A 16,849-nucleotide genomic window follows, 5' to 3' on the forward strand; every position below is an offset into this window, starting at 1 on the left:
TACATTAAAAGTGCAGTTCAATAAACTACAATATGCTTAATTTCCATTACAGTCTGATAAGTACTATGTGGAAAGATGGACATTCTTCAAGGTCAAACTAAGGAAGTGCAATAAATAATTCGAAGGGAACGCAGTAGCCAATATTCTCCAATATAAATGCATGTTTAAAGGAAGCACACAATGAGTTCGATCTACAATTTTGTTTCAATTCTCATTGCTTTTAAATGTATTTTATAATATATATAGCTTAAACTATTGAGGTAAAGTTGGTTTTATATTCACACATTCAAACATTCCCAATAATAACATAATATCAGAAAAGCATTCTTTGCAATTTCTAAATAGCTAAATCATTTTAGCAGCCAATAACTACCAAAGTACAACATTGTTTACTAGGTATGGGCCGGTATAAGATTCTGACGATATGATAACCTTGGATAAAAATATCACTGTTTCATGGTTTACCTGTATTGTGCTCACTGCTCTAAAATATATTCTTTTTAAATTTCTGGGTAAAAAACTGAAAGTTTTTCCCTTTTGAATTAAATATATTTTATCTAGAGAAACATTTAAAATATTTTGGAACAGTAAAATGTTGAATTTAAAGGCTAAATGAATTATTGACTTGTGATGTCTTCATTTGTTTCAAAAACCCTTTTTTTACAATTTGAAAAGGCATCTTTGGATATCTTTTCTACTGGAGATACTATTGTCCTTAAAAAAAAAATTAAAAAAAAAAAAAAAAAACGTAAATAAAAATCATACACATACCATAGGAACGGTACAGCAGTAAATTTTGAACTTTAAAACCTTGACTTTTCCAAACCGCAGTATACCTTGAAAATGGTTATCGTCCCATGCCTATTGTTCACAGTCAAATAAATAGTGCTAAGGTCATACCTGCATGTGATTTCACACCGAATATTCAAAGTACCATAGTAAACAACATAGGGAGCGTGTCACAAGTTGTCACTGAACAAATGTGTGACAACAAAACCAACTTTACCTCAATGCTTGCTTAAGCTCAGGAAGGTACAATACAAGTTGTTCCCTCTCACCCTCCCTCAAACTTATAAAGATTATTTAACAAAGACAGTATAACACAAAATGATGACAACTTTTCTTCCTGTTAAAATGAACATCACAATGCAAGTTTGTGACTAAAACAAAAATTGTGAGATCAGAAATCTCACCTTTTTTGGAACAGAAAGTAAATAACAAATCCCACTAAAGACACTTGTTTTTGTTTTAAGCATAAACTCAGTTAATCATTCGTAGTTCAATTCTCAGAAAGCTAAATCAATGTTGATCTAACCTATAGAAGATTGTTTTATTGAAATTTAAAATCTGTGAAAAAAGATATGGACTTCTCCTTTTAATGCCACAACTTGATTTTGACATTTTCTGCTCTGACTCAACATGTTATTGATAATTTAACTGGTAATGCAAATTATAGCTTTTTAAATGCCTCATAATGTAATATTGAACAAAACGAGACGATAAAAAAAAATCTTAATACATAAAAGCAGAGGTGTGATTTAACACCTAGACAAATATTAGTCCAAAAATGTTGACAAATGTATTTAAGCTTTAAACACACATAAATTGGACAGACTGAAGTAAAGTTGGTTTCATATTCACACATTTGTTCAGTGACAACTTGTGACACGGTCCCTTTATTGTTTACCACACTACTTTGATTATTTGGTCAGAAGTAGCATACAAGTATTACTTCAAAACATCATTAGTACTATTTAACTGACTGTGAACAATACATATATACATATTCTTTGGCTGCTAATATCCTACACATTAATGTATAACTTCCCAATTTATAATTTAAAAATAATACATTTCTGAAAATATAATATTAAGGAGAAAGTCAGAATGTGCAAATATAAAACCAAATTTACCCCACTATTGGACAGAGGTACAGCAACAACACTTGTTACTACTGTATATCCGTAACTAATACGAATAGGACATCAATTTCTCATATGACATGCATCATTTTATATGGCATACTGGTAACTAATGCCAATTTTATTGTTTTAACAAAAATATTCGAATGTTTATTTATGAACATCTTTATTTAATCTTAAGTTAAATAAACAGTGAAATTAAGATGTTTTTAAATACTTATATTCATGAAATGTAAATAATATAGGCCACAACGTACTGCTCTCTACAGTACCTACCTGTAAACTTTAAATAACACTAATGTACACCCTTACAACCACAGCCATAAAGAAAATGCATTGTTTTGAGCACCCAAAAGTAACATGGCTCACAATATAAGTAATTTCCAAATAAAAACATTCTCTGAATCCTTCAGTTGTCGTGGCGCTTTCGTTTAACAACACTGACAACAAATTCATAAGCGTTACAAACTCAAGGTGTTCACAAGCGTTTGCTAACATTTATCAGATGATTTACCTTGATCGTCTGTGTCTGGATCTGAATCCTGCTCTGAATCGTCTCCATAAGCGGCTAGTGAAGAAATAAGTGCACTCTTTTTGCTGCTCGCCATCTTTAGCGCTGTCGCACGACAGTGACGTTACGGTCTATATCCGGTCTGCGCATGCTCAGGGGCTTGAAACGAAACAAACGGGTTGTTGCTAGAAGGGATACAGCTTCGTCCGGAAGTTAACGAAAATTATTTATATCATTGATTAAATTACCAAATAATTTAATTTTATTAACATCTTCAGCTACCACAATCCTAACCCCAACGCTTACTGTAATGTAAAAAACAGTAATTTTACTGAAAATGATTCATAATATTTATTAAACTTCTCATTAAAATGGATTTTATGAGCACCTAACCCCTACCACAACACTAAACACAACCCTCGCAGTAATTGAAAAATATTAATTATTGTTGTTCAGTGTCACAGAAGTAATGCCATATTGATGTGCCTATCCGCAGCTGTATCCTATCTAAACTTTGACGAAACGAACGTCGCTTAAAATGCGCAAGCCTGTTTGGTTTCCATAGGTTACCACGACGCTTTTGGAAACTTCATACTGACGAGCAAACTTTTGTTAGAGTTTACACTTTAAAATGAAAGAATAGTAACTAAACGTTTACTCAATGGTATTATCTTTTACAAGCGACGTCATATTTAAAGTGTAATCCGCAAATTTAATGAAACTAGAGTAAATATGCCCCCCAAACGGAATAAAAGTAGTACTCCGTCAGGAGCAACTCCAACTGGGGCAGCTGCTGCCAACAAAACCTGGGAAACAGCTCTTTCTGCTGCTGTATTTAAAGAGGTAAAATATAAATTACCTATGTCATGTTAAAACTGTTGTTGTTCTTCAATAGCCGATATTTTATAAATCATCTAACGTATTTAATCTTTGTCCGTGAAAATATAACTTACTATAGTAATTTATAGTTAATACTATAGTTTTTTTGAAACTTTCTATATCAACATCTATTGTACTGTATATAGGACATTCTACCAGAAAGGTACATTATCTGTCCCTAAATTAAATACATAAATACCGTGAATAAAAAGTATTTCATTCCAAAAATTTCTAAAATGGACTGATGGTTGATTTCTGTGAGTTGTTTTGTAAAAGAATTATTCATTTGGTTCTCAGATGTTTTTTTGTTTTTTTTTCTTTATAAAAAGCACTTTAAAAATGTACAAACCCTGTCATTGTCAGTGTCCTTTGCCCAATTGAACCAGCTTTAATAGTTTTGTTATGTTAAAAACTGTTATTTAGGGGGAAAAACATCAGAAATAGCAAGTTTAAGTTGTTATCATTTACATCAATTGATTAAAAACACGAAATAAATTCCACAAATAAATGCTGCAAATATATAATACAAATAAATATACAATTGTCCCCATGTTTCTGTCAGTCCTGTCACATTTGCATTAAATTTAACAAAATGCTTGCAATATAGTTTAAGTCTGTGACTCGGAAGTGACATCCTTTGATGCAGAAGAAGCTGACAGCGCTCAAGGATGCGTTCTATCATTGAATTGTATGATTTTATGCTTGTTATTGTATCATTATTTGAGGACAACAAGCAAATGTCAGGCCCTGTCACATGTTTTATAAGTGAAAATATACGCTTCTGGTAGAATGTCCCTTAAATGACAGTATTTATAACACTTTGTTAATACATTCTACAGCATAATGTAGAATTAACTATACCGAATTGATAAACTGTAATGTAATGCTGTTGTATACACTAAACTGTGGTGTATGGTAGGCATAATTTATATAGCTGTAGAAAATATAATACAGTATTGGGTCATTTGTTGTATTATTACCACAGCAACTCTATAATTACCACAACAAATTAAAACTTTACAATATTCAAAAACACTATAATATTTACTACAAATGACTATTGTTTTTAATGTGGGCTTTTATTAATTAGTCATTTACTTTATCATCATTTACTAAGCCTCATGTTGCTTAATGACAGATTGCATAAAGACTGCTTGATTACTATACAATGCAAATGTTTTATGTTTGTAAACCATGCAAAGTATATGTTTGCTTTAAAGGATTGAAAAATATTTTCTTCTCTCATTCATCTCTGACTCTAGAATGAGTGGAGGGCCAATCTGTCTGTGGTGCAGGTGGAGAGAGCAGAGGACGAGCAGCTCATCAGTCCCCTAATTCAGGCGGTCCAACAGCCCCTGCGCAGGCTCTTCAGTGTGCTGTCCTGGGAGGACATTCTAGAAAAGGTCTGAAACATAGTTAATGTCCAGTGATTATTCATTTCAAAGAGTAATTATATTTTTTTAAATGTTGAAAATAAAAGTTAGAATCAGCTGTTGTCTTTTGTGTCACAGGTCAACGAACTGGGAAATGCAAAGACAAGAAAGACCAAAGATGTTCCCATGTTTTTTGAGGTGGGTAAATATTAGAGACAGTCACTGGCCATTTTATTAGGTATGCCTCTTTGTTAACAATTGTTCATGCAAATCACATGGCATCAAAAATGTATTTATGCATGTAGATGCTGAAGTTCAAAAGAGAGATTGGGGAAGAAATTTTATTTTTATACGTTGCATGGTTGTTGGTATCAGAGCATTTTACAAACATCTAATCTGCTGTAAATTTACAGAGAATAGTACTAAAAGTGAAAACAATGGTGAGGAGCAGTTTTGTGGGCAAAACTGATAAAAAGGCAAAGGTTGCAGTCCTGAAATAACCCCTGGTTACAACTGAGATCTACAGAAGAGCATCTCTGGATGCATAAAAGGCCTCCAAACTTGAAGCAGATAAGCTACAGCAGCAAAGACCACACTATTCCTATTATTATAAGCTAAGAACCAGAAAATGAAGGCTAAGAAAAGGAAGCTAATTCTCACCAATATTGAACAATAGAGGACTGAAAATTATTTCCTGGTATTCTAAGTCTCAATTTCTGCTGAGACATTCAGATGGTAGGGTTAAAATTAGGTGTAACCAAGGTGAAATCATTTATCCATACTGCATTGTAATAAAGATATTGTTCACCCCAAATGAAAATGTATTCACTATTTACACTCCCTCTTGTGGTTCCAACCGTTTATGACAAGTTTCTTTTTTCCACTGACCACAAAAGAAGATATTTTGTAAAATGTTGTATATTGATGGCCATTTGTAGAAAAAAAATACTATGGAAGTCACCAGTTTCCAACTTTTTTCAATATATATATATTTTTATGTTTATTAGAAGAACGAATCTCATATATGGTTCGTACAAGTGGAGAGTCAGTAAATGATGACCCAAGCATTTTCATTTTTGGGTAAACTATCCTTTTAATGGATTATGGCTGCTGCTGGTGATTTAATGGTGTGTGTGGGATATTTGCGAACACACTTTGCTACCAATTGTACGCTGTTTATTATTGCTCCCCATGTCCATCCATTTATGATGACCATAGTACATCTTGTGATGGCTACTTCCAGCAGTATAACAAAGCATGTCACAAAGCTCAAATCATCTCAGACTGGATTTTTGAGCATGACAATGTGTTCATTGCTGAAATGGCCTACACAACTGCCAGAATCATTATCAAAATCTCAAATTATGCTGTTCATGTATAGTTTCAGCATTATGTAATTTGTGCTTCTTTAGGTGACTGAAGTTGCAAAGACCGTGTTGGATGCTGGAGAGGAAATGAATGTGGATCTGATTGCAAAATTAATAAAATTCCAACTTCTGATCATCAAAAACAATGACATTGCAAGGAGGGCCACTGAGCAAAAAGTGAGAACCTTTTACCCCGATTTAAAAAAGATTGCAATTTGTTAAAGTTTATTGTGTTATTATTCCTTATTAGGAAGTGATTAACACTGGATTTCTGCTGTGTGATACAAAAACAATGTTCTACACAATAATAACAGTGTTTAAATAATTGTGAATAATAGTGTATGCAACAAATATCTATAATATGCCAGAGAGGTTTTGTTTTTCTTTACTTGAGTTAAAGATTACATATTTATTTAGCAATAAATGAATTCTAATCTACAGTAAGATATTGTGCTTACATTTGTTAATATAACTATTTCTTAAATAAACAGTAACACAGAATATGAATATTTCAGGCCATAGAGGAGAACGCTCATGTTAAAGCAGGACTGAATTCTGCCAACAAGGATCAGGGAGGTAAAGGAGCAGCAAAGGGGAAAAAAGCTGCTGACATTCCAGTCCCAACCAAAGACACCAAACTCAAACGCAGAGGGGAGGAGGAAAACACAATCAAATATATAGGTGAGGCATGATCACAGTTAACTAACTACCTTTATAAAAACCAAGTCTAGTTTTACGTTATTTACAGTGTTTCGATGTTTACTTTAAACATGTCTGTATAGATGATGAGCCTGATGATGGTCCACAGCACTATATCCTGATAGTGGGATTCTACGAACCCCTTCTTATCTCAGTGCTAGACTCAATGGGTATCCATGTGTCCAATGTTATTAAACTGGGTTCACAGAGAGATGAACAATCAGAGGCTCCAAAGGAAACAGAGGCAGAGGAGAATCACCAGTCAAATGAAGACCAGGGCAAGATACTGTTTTTACATGTACAGTTGAAGTCAGAATTATTAGCCCCCCTGTTTATTTTTTCCCCAATTTCTGTTTAGCGGAGAGATTTTTTTTCAACACATTTCTAAACATAATAGTTTTAATAACTCATTTCTAATAACTGATTTATTTTATCTTTGCCATGATGACAGTAAATAATATTTGACTAGATATTTTTCAAGACACTTCTATACAGCTTAAAATGACATTAAAAGGCTTAACTAGGTTAATTAGGTTAACTAGGCAGGTTAGAGTAATTAGGTTAGTTATAGTATAACGATGGTTTGTTCTGTAGACTATCGGAAAAAAAGCTTAAAGTTGCTAATAATTTTGAGCTTAAAATGGTTCACAAAAAATTTAAAACTGCTTTTAATTCTAGCCGAAATAAAACAAGACTTTCTCCAGAAGAAAAAATATTATCAGACATACTGAAAATTTTCTTGCTCTGTTAAACATCATTTGGGAAATATTCAAAAAAGAAAAACAATTCAAAGGGGGGCTAATAATTCTGACTTCAACTGTATATGTTTCATATTAAATTTTACAGTGCATTGAGAATTCTGGATTTACATTTGTAAGCATTTAAAGGATTCTCATTCTAACATTTCATGTGTATAGAAGTTGAGACTCTGAAGCAAAAGAGACAGCAGGAACTAGATGTTTTCTGGAAGCAGTTGGATCGGATCTTGAACAGTGAGAATATGGGATCCAGACTCAGTGATGTGGCCAGGTTGAACTACAGTGTGAAGATCCAGCTGCTGCCCCAGGATAAGTGTAACACTGAAGCAATGGTAAATGGAGATCAAGTCCACATTTTTATAACCACATACACTCTTAAAAAAAGGTCTTAAAGATGTTTTTTGCTTCAATGCTATAGAATCAGTTTTGGTTCCTAAATTAACCTTTCAGTCAGAGATTCTTAAAAGAACAAGAACATTTTAATGACCTAAATTCCCTTTTTTAACTTTAAAAAACCATTTGTGGAATAAAAAGATTCTATGGATGTCAATGAAACCACAAATGACAATAAAGCTTATAGATATGTTTATAATAATATAAACTCATTTAAATGTACTGTTTGAATTTTGTTGTAATATGTTAAGCCCTTGTGCAGATCATTGTATGTGAAGTAAAACAGACATTTCTACATTATGACATTTTGGTTCCATCTGTCATCCACTACTGTCTGTAGCTGGCATTTGGAGCTGATATATTTGAAGGGGTGGCGTGTGTGATGTATGACAGCCTGGACTGGAGGAGACAGTACTGCCATTATCTCAGCAGCATGAGGCTGATTCAAGTGCCAGCAGCCTGCAGATCTAGCACTCCCATCCAGCAGTCCCGACCACAGAGCTCCACTGAGGTACACAATCACCATTACTGGTAGAAGTGCTGGTAATTTGTAACGTAATGTAATATGTATTTATAAAGCGCATTTTATTGTGTATGGCCATACACCCAAAGCGCTTCACAATCATGGGGGGGGGTCTCTCCACACCATCACTAATGTGCAGCATCCACTTGGATGATGTGATGACAACCACAGGACAGTGGCGCCAGTGCGCTCACTACACAGCAGCTATAGGAGGAATGGAGAGACAGCAATAGAGCCAATTCGGTGGATGAATGTGATTGAGAGGCCATGATTGGTAAGGGCGGATGGAGGGAATTTGGCCATGACACGCTTAAACCGGGGTAAAACCCTTACTCCATGCGAGAAGTGCCATGGAATTTTTAATGACCACAGAGAGTCAAGACCTCAGTTTAACGTCTCCCCCAAAAGTCGGCGCTCACGGACAGTATAGTGTCCCCTTCACGTTACTGGGGCATTAAGACTCACACAGAGCCCAGCTTGAGTGCCCCCTGCTGGCCTCACTAACACCACTTTCAACAGCAACCTAGTTTTCCTATTTGGTCTACCATCCAGGTACTGGCCTGGCTCAGCCCTGCTTAGCTTCAGTGAGTAACCGGTCTTGGGCTGCAAGGTGATATGGCTGATTAGACATTTCTCAGATTAATTAGAAAGCTCATTTCAGAATTATCCTATGGCAGGATGTACTTGTTTCTTGTTGCTGATATTTGAAATAGATTATGTTTTAGGTTGTGCAAACACCAAGAAAGAAAGCAGCGTCAGAGGAAGATCCTGGTATAAGACAAGGTACACTGATTCTCAGCTATGGTTTATATATTAGTTGATTAACAGAGTTAATACATGGCCACACAGTATTGGACAGCACAGCTATACATTACGGTTAGGTCTTAAAGGGGCAGTATGTAAGTTTGACACCCAGTGGTTGAACTAAGTACTGCATTCCTGGATCAAAACAAACAAATGTTGCCAGATTGAGGACCAACAAGGCTGATTTAAATCATGTTCTATATAAAAACAACAGCATGCAATAGAAGGAACATTTTCCATATTAAAAGGAGTTTTTGTTCTAACCAACACCTCAAATTGATATATTAGAAACGGCTTCAATTTCTTGCAGCTAAACAACAGAAAACTGAAAATGATTGCCTCAGGTACACCTCACGTGCTTTATTCAGTATTAAATGCTAACAATGTGATTTTGAATGCTATTTTACATCACATTTATTGCCGTACTACTAAAAGCAGCAGTAGATAGTTCACCTCAGACCTTAAAAAATAAAATAACCCATTTTAAATTGACTCAAAACCAACACATAGTGATTCAGCATGTATATTTATTAGAATATAAGCCTTACCATTTCATGAGTGAGTGCATATTCTGTGCTTCTCAATGGCTGTAATCAAATTTCTGTCGTGTTTCGCCTGGTGCAAACAGCCAAATTGCTTATCACTTCAAATCTCGTCACGTAGCGTGTTGTTACGACACAGGGTTACAATGTAATGCTTATGTTTGTGATATTTATATTATTTGCTAATTAATAATCTCATGTGTAACTATGAATCTGCGTCTCATTTCGGAGTCTGCTACTGTCCACCGGAGATCACATTTTGGTCATGGACGCATGCTTTGAGAGACTTTCTAAATGAATGAATAAAATGAAATATGCGATTTTCCATGAAGGCAACCCGGGGTGCTGAAATATAATTGGCTAAACTGGCATTGGGCGGGTTAAAAGAACCAAAACAAAGACAGCGTTCCAGCATGGAAAGCACATTTTCAAAGCAGAATATCTGACTTCAACATTGTTTTTTAGATAAACAAGAATGTTCACTTAACATGTTTCCTAAATATCTGCAAACATTATTATGGTATTTTTTGCTTTAGAAGAGTCAAAAACGTACATACAGCACCTTTAAGGGTCAAAACAATAAAAGTGGAATGCAGCTTTAATTGTTTTCCATTCATTAGAATTTGACCTGTTTAATTTTAGATAGCCAAAAATAATGACTATCATGCATATTTAAAAATATAAATATATTTACAGAAGACACCCCTATATAGTTAATTAGTGTAACAATAATTTATATATCAGAACAATTGACAGACATGTTTAGAACAAGAAAGAATTTAATAAACTCAAATTCATTGTGGCACTAAATAACTGTAATTAAAACGTAATATTTTGATTTTTAATAATTTTAATAAATAATAATTTAGTATGATTACATATACTTTTATCTATTTTATTAAGTACAGGGCAGCTTTAGAATGTTGTATAACATTCATTTTAAAGCTATTTGTAATGTTTCATTTGATACAGACAATAAATTGGTGTCCATAATGCAATTATTTTGTAAAACGAAACTTAACCATTGTGTTTCTTTCACAGAACCAGAGTCTCCTGTTCTGAGTATAGAGGTTGATATGAGATACTACTGCTACCTACTGAACAGAGTTCCTGCTGAAATCACATCTGTACCACTTATATTACATTGCATGCTGGAGCAGGTGAGGGAAATTTTGCGAGAACATTCGACTTGAAGAGATACATTTCCAATGCATTCAGAATGTGAGTGCACAACATTAAAGTGCAAAGAGCTTTAGATCTAATCATAAAACAGTTGCAACATCTGTGCACTAGCTTTATGATCAAATGGGTAAACATGCAATACTAGACACACTGTTCACAAGTGATTTCTTTGAAAATGTGGCTGGTAAACTTGTCCTGTGACTTCCTGTGTGATGTTTAGGTTTTAGCCTCAGAACAGGAAACCAAAGCAGGATTGTGTGATTCAGAGGAGCGCTTTAATAGATCAGACCAAGATATCATGAGCTACATGCTCTCATCTGTGCTGAGTCTGCCACAGGATGAAGAGCACAAGAAGGTAAATAAATTGCCTAATGAATAACATTATTGGTACAACAACCACAACAAATAAAAGTGGGTTACAAAATCAATCTATAATTGCCATAAAATCTATTTGTGCAATGGCAGGAATTAATAGAGGATCTGGAGATGAAGGACAGCTTGATAAGTACTAATCAGAAATGCAGAAATACTCTCCTAATCAATCACCATGATGAGAGAGCAAGGAGACTCCAACCACTTCCTGTAAGTGTGGAAATGCAAAAAATGACATTATAAAAATTAATCCGAGCCTTGTTTACATCTAGTATTGAGATTGGCTTTTGCCAGTTGTGGACAAAACTAAAACCAGATGCTAATAGGGTCTAAAATGGCTTGAGCTTATCATTTTTATCCACTACACTGTAAGAAAAATCTCTAAATTGTAAGGTAACTTGCATGCTGAGGTTTTTTGAGTTGACTCAACTTTTAACCCAAGTACTGCACTTGACTTGATTTAAGTTGAGTAAACTCAAAAATGTCCTGAAGCTGGTTGCCTTAAACTTTTAAGTTGAGTCAACTTTTTTTTTACAGTGTATCAGATGTAGTTGAAAACATATTTGATCAGATTGCTATCATATAAATAAGTGTAAATTGAACAGCTGAACAGCCACAAAAGGTCACCTCCTCTCCACCTGCTGGCCTAACATAGTTGTTATTGGACATGTTGTGAGAATGTGCACCAAACTAGTTATTCTACTATGTTGTGGTGGACCAAAACACAAAGTAATATGATCAGGTTAATAGTGCAACAACTCATGTTTTGCATTGAGCCCTCTTGTGGAGCACAAATACTCAGAAGAATCACACTTGAATGCATGGTATACCAGTTGGAATCAGTAATGCGTCTCAAATGAAAATGCATTTTAATGCAAGATGGAAACAGGGTCTCGCTTGCAAACACATAAATGTCATCAATAAATATTTGAAAGGACATTCAAAAGTTGGCTCTCTTGAATACACTGATTCTGTTTTCACCCTACTGCATTATATACCGTTGAAGTCAGAATTATTAGTCCCCCTGAATTCTTAGCCCACCTGTTTATTTTTTTCCTCAATTTCTGTTTAACAAAGAGAAGATTTTTTTCAACACATTTCTAAACATAATAGTTTAAATAACTATTTTCTAATAACTGATTTATTTTCTTTTTTTCATGATGACAGTAAATAATATTTGACTAGATATTTTTCAAGACACTTCTATACAGCTTAAAGTGACATTTAAAGGCTTAACTAGGTTAATTAGGTTAACTAGGCAGGTTAGGGTAATTAGGCTAGTTTTTGTATAATGGTTTGTTCAGTAAACTATCAAAAAAAAAAAAAAGCTTAAACAGCTGAAAATTTCCTTGCTTTGTTAAACATCATATGGGAAATATTAAAAAAAGGAAAAAAAAAATCGAAGGGGGCGCTAATAATTCTGACTTCAACTGTATATAATATGCACATTTCAAAAGCCTTAAAATTTTCAACATGATTTAAACATTTTTGAAATTCCTGATGTTGAATGTTATCTGCTAAATGCCTCCCGTTTTCTGATTGACAGTTTATTCTAATTTGCTAAAAGGCTTTGAGTATCATTGTAAAATGGCCCTCGTTCAGAGAATGATACATTACATGTGCTTTACTGATTTGAATGCCAGAATAATATTTGATCAGTAGTAATTCATTCATTCATTCATTTTATTTTTGGCTTAGTCCCTTTATTAATTAGGGGTCGCCACAGCGGAATAAACCCAGCGGATGCGGATGCCCTTTCCAGCCCCAACCCAACCTTTGGAAACACCCATACACTCTTGCATTCACACACATACACTACGGCCAAATTTGCTTATTCAATTCACCTATAGCGCATGTCTTTGGACTGTGGGGGAAACCGGAGCACCTGCAGGAAACCCACGGCAACACGGGGAGAACATGCAAACTCCACACAGAAATGCCAACTGACAACTTGCTGTGAGGCGATTGTGCTACCCACTGCACCACCCATCAGTAGTAATATTTCTCCTATTCATTCTTCGAGTCACTACATTGAATTGCACGTTTTAGATTAGTGTTAAATATGAGAAAAAATATGAGCTCCATATTTTTATAATAAATGATAAAGAGTAAGGCAACAAATATAATGCTGAACATGAATACATATGCAAGGTGCAATACAGGGTTTAAAAAGGCTATTCGTTTGTATGTTAGGCTTTGAGACAGCATATTTAGCTTTCAAATGTAAAGGGTATGCAAATCCATATGAATGCAATGAGTAAATGAATTCCTCAGGTCCTGGATGACTTTGATGTTGTCAAAACTGAAGCAGACATAATGAAAAAAAGCCATGAGTGGACCAGCCTGATGTCCAGACATACAGAAAGCACCAGTGATCGACTGACCAGAGCACAGGAACTACTGCACTTCTGCACTGATGGTGAGGAGAAAAAAATAATAAACGTTTCTTTAATATTATTATTATTATTATTATTATTATTATTATTATTATATGTATCTATATTTCCAGAGTCTACAAGCTGGTCTGAGCTCCAAAGGCTTCTCCAACTGTTTGTGTTTGAGAGCATGCCCTTAACTACAGTTGACGAGAGTGGTTGTATTAACAGATCTCAATCACACCCTCCAAACCCCACCCCATGGGACAAACCTTTTGAATTCGCCAAACACCTCTACTGGAGCAAACACAGGATAGCAGGTTTACTTTAAGATACGCACATGTTTTTAAAGTGATCATTATTTTGTCTTATTCTCTACTCTACTAGGTCTGCTTTAAAAAAAATCTCAATTTAGACATAAAAGGCCTGTCCTGTTTAAACAGCCCCATCAGAACACCCCATTAGAACAGGACGGATTGTACACCCACTATTTTGATTAGCTAGTTTGACAGGACAGCTGTGCACCCATTAATGTAAAATTCTGCATGCGTGTTTGAAAGCCTAGATACTTTAATTAGGTATTTAGGATAAAATTGTTACATACAGTATTAGAGTATTTGCAATAACAGGCAAAAAATAGTGACTATGTAATAAATAGATTTAATCACCATCTTGTGTGATTGTGTGATCATTTAGATAAAATCTGTCAAAATAAATCAATTTGATTTAAATACATAAAAAAGAAAATAATTTTGTGATTCATTTAATTTTGTGAGTGCATTGAAGTACCAAGTTCTTATTGTTGCTGTCTGGAACTTCAGTAAAAATTAAAGTTCATCCAATTGTACATAACTTTGGATTCAGAAGGAAAGTAATGCAAAAAAGACAACTTAGCACTGTACACTGTCTTGTTGTCTTCAGAGCATCTTCATGGTTTTGTTTCTTCATAGACCTGCATTTTTCTCTCTCGTTATTTATCTAATGCATATGTAAATCAGTGGGCGGAGCTAAACAGAAATGAACATGATCCTATACATGATCCTCTGTGGAGGTGGAGTTTAGCCAATCTATTACGTAATAAAGACTTATATTCCACAACCTGTTGTTCTAGCAGATTGGCTCCAGTACAAGTTGTTTTTAGATTAACATGAAAGTTTTAGATTTTGCTTGAAGCCTTTTGCCATTTTATATTTGATAGGATCAGCAAAACGCAGTGCTGAGAATGAAGATCAAATGGTATGATTATTGTTTTGATACCAAAAGTTGAAATTTATATGAATACATTACTTATTTATTTTTGCATGAGCAAGCGATTGATTTATAATATCCTATAAACTGATTTAAAACAGGGTAATAAAGTGACCCTGACAGACCTCCAGGAGACACTGATTCGCCAACTGGAAGACTATAACTTTGCAGAAAAGCACAGTGCTGATATTTTTCCCCAGGTATAAATCTTCAAAACACTATTTTTTTATATTACTTTTAAATCTATTAGATTTTTAATGACAAATGAGTCATTTCTTTTTCAGGTCCTCCAATCTGCTTCCGAAACGTATAAATTCTTAGACACATTTCAGTGTAGCAGAGACAATGCTGTATATGTCATCTGCCACAATCCCATGAGCCCACAGAGGAGCTGCAAAGAATTCTGGGAAGTATCACTTCATACAGATGTGGGCTTTAGGTACATTCTCTCTTCTTTGACATGGTCTAATCACCCAAATTATTTCAAAATTAATTTGCTATGTAATGTTCATTTAAAATTTATTAGAATTTGAATAATTAATTTCTAATAACTAATTCATTTTTCTATGGCATGATGATGGTACATACAATTTTTACTAGTTATTTTGCAAGATACAAGTATTCCTGTTAAACTGCTATTTAAAGGCTTAACTAGGTTAAATGGGCAGGTAAGGTTAATTGGGAAGATCGGTGGTTTGTTCTGTGGGCAAACAAAAAAAAATCTTATGGGGCTAATTATCATATTGACCTAAGCAGTTAAAATAATGTATTTATATATTTTTTAATCTCAGCCAAACTAAAAGAAATAAGTCTTTCTCCAGAAGAAACATATAATGCCATTTTACTGTTCTGTTAAACATTACATTTGGGAAATCTTTAAGAAAGAATCAAAATTTTAATCTAAAATCTCACAGAACATAATTTGTATTATTATTTTTGTTTGAATATTATATTTTTATTTTGACCTTAAAGCAACACAGAGCAATGCAAAAATCAACAACAACTATAAAGACAAAAAAGAAAAGACAAAAGACAGATTTTTTTTAAACCCTTGTTACATCAGTTGGTGGTTCATTCTGCTGTGGCAACCCCTGATTAATAAAGGGACTAAGCCGAAAATAAAATAAATGAATGAATGTTACATCAATTGCTCCAGTTTTGTTAACAATGTTACACATATATTTCAAGGCCAGTGGGCACAGGCAATATGGTGATTTTGCAAATAATGCATAACTTTAAACTGTTATCCTTGACATTTGACAGATAATTAAAAAAGGGTTTCCAGGTGGCCAGTGCTAGAGAATTCAGAAGTCCAGGATTTAAAAAGTTTTGATGCCTTTTCCATAGACAAAGAATATTTTTTAGCGACCACAATTCCATGCTGGACAGCTTTTTTAATTTAAAGGTCACCTATGATGAAAATTAAGTGTAAGCTGTTTGGACAGAACTGTGTGTAGGTATAGTGTGTCCACAGTCGTATTGGAGTGATATAAAGACAATAAGTCTTTTTTTAATTTCATGATGTTAAAATAAGATCCAAATCCCTCCCATTTTGAGGCCCACCACAACGTGACATAGGATTGCAGTCTCCCCGCCCACCGAAATTATAGACAGCAGTGTATTACATGTCTCCGTAGTATCACGTATAATCATATCAACAAGATAGGACATGTGCAAAGCAACTGAGATTAAAAGATATGTTCAGCTCACTGTGATGATCAATCATTATCAAATGTGATCAAGAATGAGTTTTACAAGTTTAAAATGTTTTTAAAACAGAGCATGTCTGTAATGAATTACAGTGATTTTACCATCTTTACTTTATCACCACAGCCACATGTCAGTACAATTATAAAAGAAGATGCTTCAATCCCAGTTTTTTGGACATTAAATCAGGTTTA

The 16,849-nt window shown here is 34.2% G+C and overlaps 2 protein-coding genes across 2 annotated transcripts in view; one reads left to right on the forward strand and one right to left on the reverse strand.

Moving 5' to 3' along the window:
• Positions 1 to 2,551, reverse strand: part of sap30bp (SAP30 binding protein) — a 33,978-nt gene extending 31,427 nt beyond the window's left edge. Inside the window, exon 1 of the mRNA XM_056464430.1 lies at positions 2,437 to 2,551. Coding sequence (XP_056320405.1) covers positions 2,437 to 2,530 — 94 coding nt within the window. The 5' untranslated portion in view covers positions 2,531 to 2,551. The remainder of the gene's footprint in view (positions 1 to 2,436) is intronic.
• Positions 2,552 to 3,165: 614 nt separating this feature from the next.
• spag17 (sperm associated antigen 17) overlaps positions 3,166 to 16,849 on the forward strand; it is a 33,840-nt gene continuing 20,156 nt past the window's right edge. Inside the window, exons 1-17 of the mRNA XM_056463208.1 lie at positions 3,166 to 3,276; positions 4,575 to 4,715; positions 4,824 to 4,883; positions 6,098 to 6,229; positions 6,568 to 6,733; positions 6,835 to 7,029; positions 7,669 to 7,841; positions 8,243 to 8,413; positions 9,151 to 9,208; positions 10,813 to 10,931; positions 11,174 to 11,308; positions 11,419 to 11,535; positions 13,600 to 13,744; positions 13,835 to 14,020; positions 14,899 to 14,936; positions 15,050 to 15,148; positions 15,233 to 15,387. Of these exons, the coding sequence (XP_056319183.1) occupies positions 3,166 to 3,276; positions 4,575 to 4,715; positions 4,824 to 4,883; positions 6,098 to 6,229; positions 6,568 to 6,733; positions 6,835 to 7,029; positions 7,669 to 7,841; positions 8,243 to 8,413; positions 9,151 to 9,208; positions 10,813 to 10,931; positions 11,174 to 11,308; positions 11,419 to 11,535; positions 13,600 to 13,744; positions 13,835 to 14,020; positions 14,899 to 14,936; positions 15,050 to 15,148; positions 15,233 to 15,387 (2,201 nt within the window). The remainder of the gene's footprint in view (positions 3,277 to 4,574; positions 4,716 to 4,823; positions 4,884 to 6,097; positions 6,230 to 6,567; positions 6,734 to 6,834; positions 7,030 to 7,668; positions 7,842 to 8,242; positions 8,414 to 9,150; positions 9,209 to 10,812; positions 10,932 to 11,173; positions 11,309 to 11,418; positions 11,536 to 13,599; positions 13,745 to 13,834; positions 14,021 to 14,898; positions 14,937 to 15,049; positions 15,149 to 15,232; positions 15,388 to 16,849) is intronic.

This window comes from Danio aesculapii, chromosome 8 (genome assembly GCF_903798145.1).
Source record: "Danio aesculapii chromosome 8, fDanAes4.1, whole genome shotgun sequence".
In the NCBI taxonomy this organism is placed as follows: Eukaryota; Metazoa; Chordata; class Actinopteri; order Cypriniformes; family Danionidae; genus Danio; species Danio aesculapii.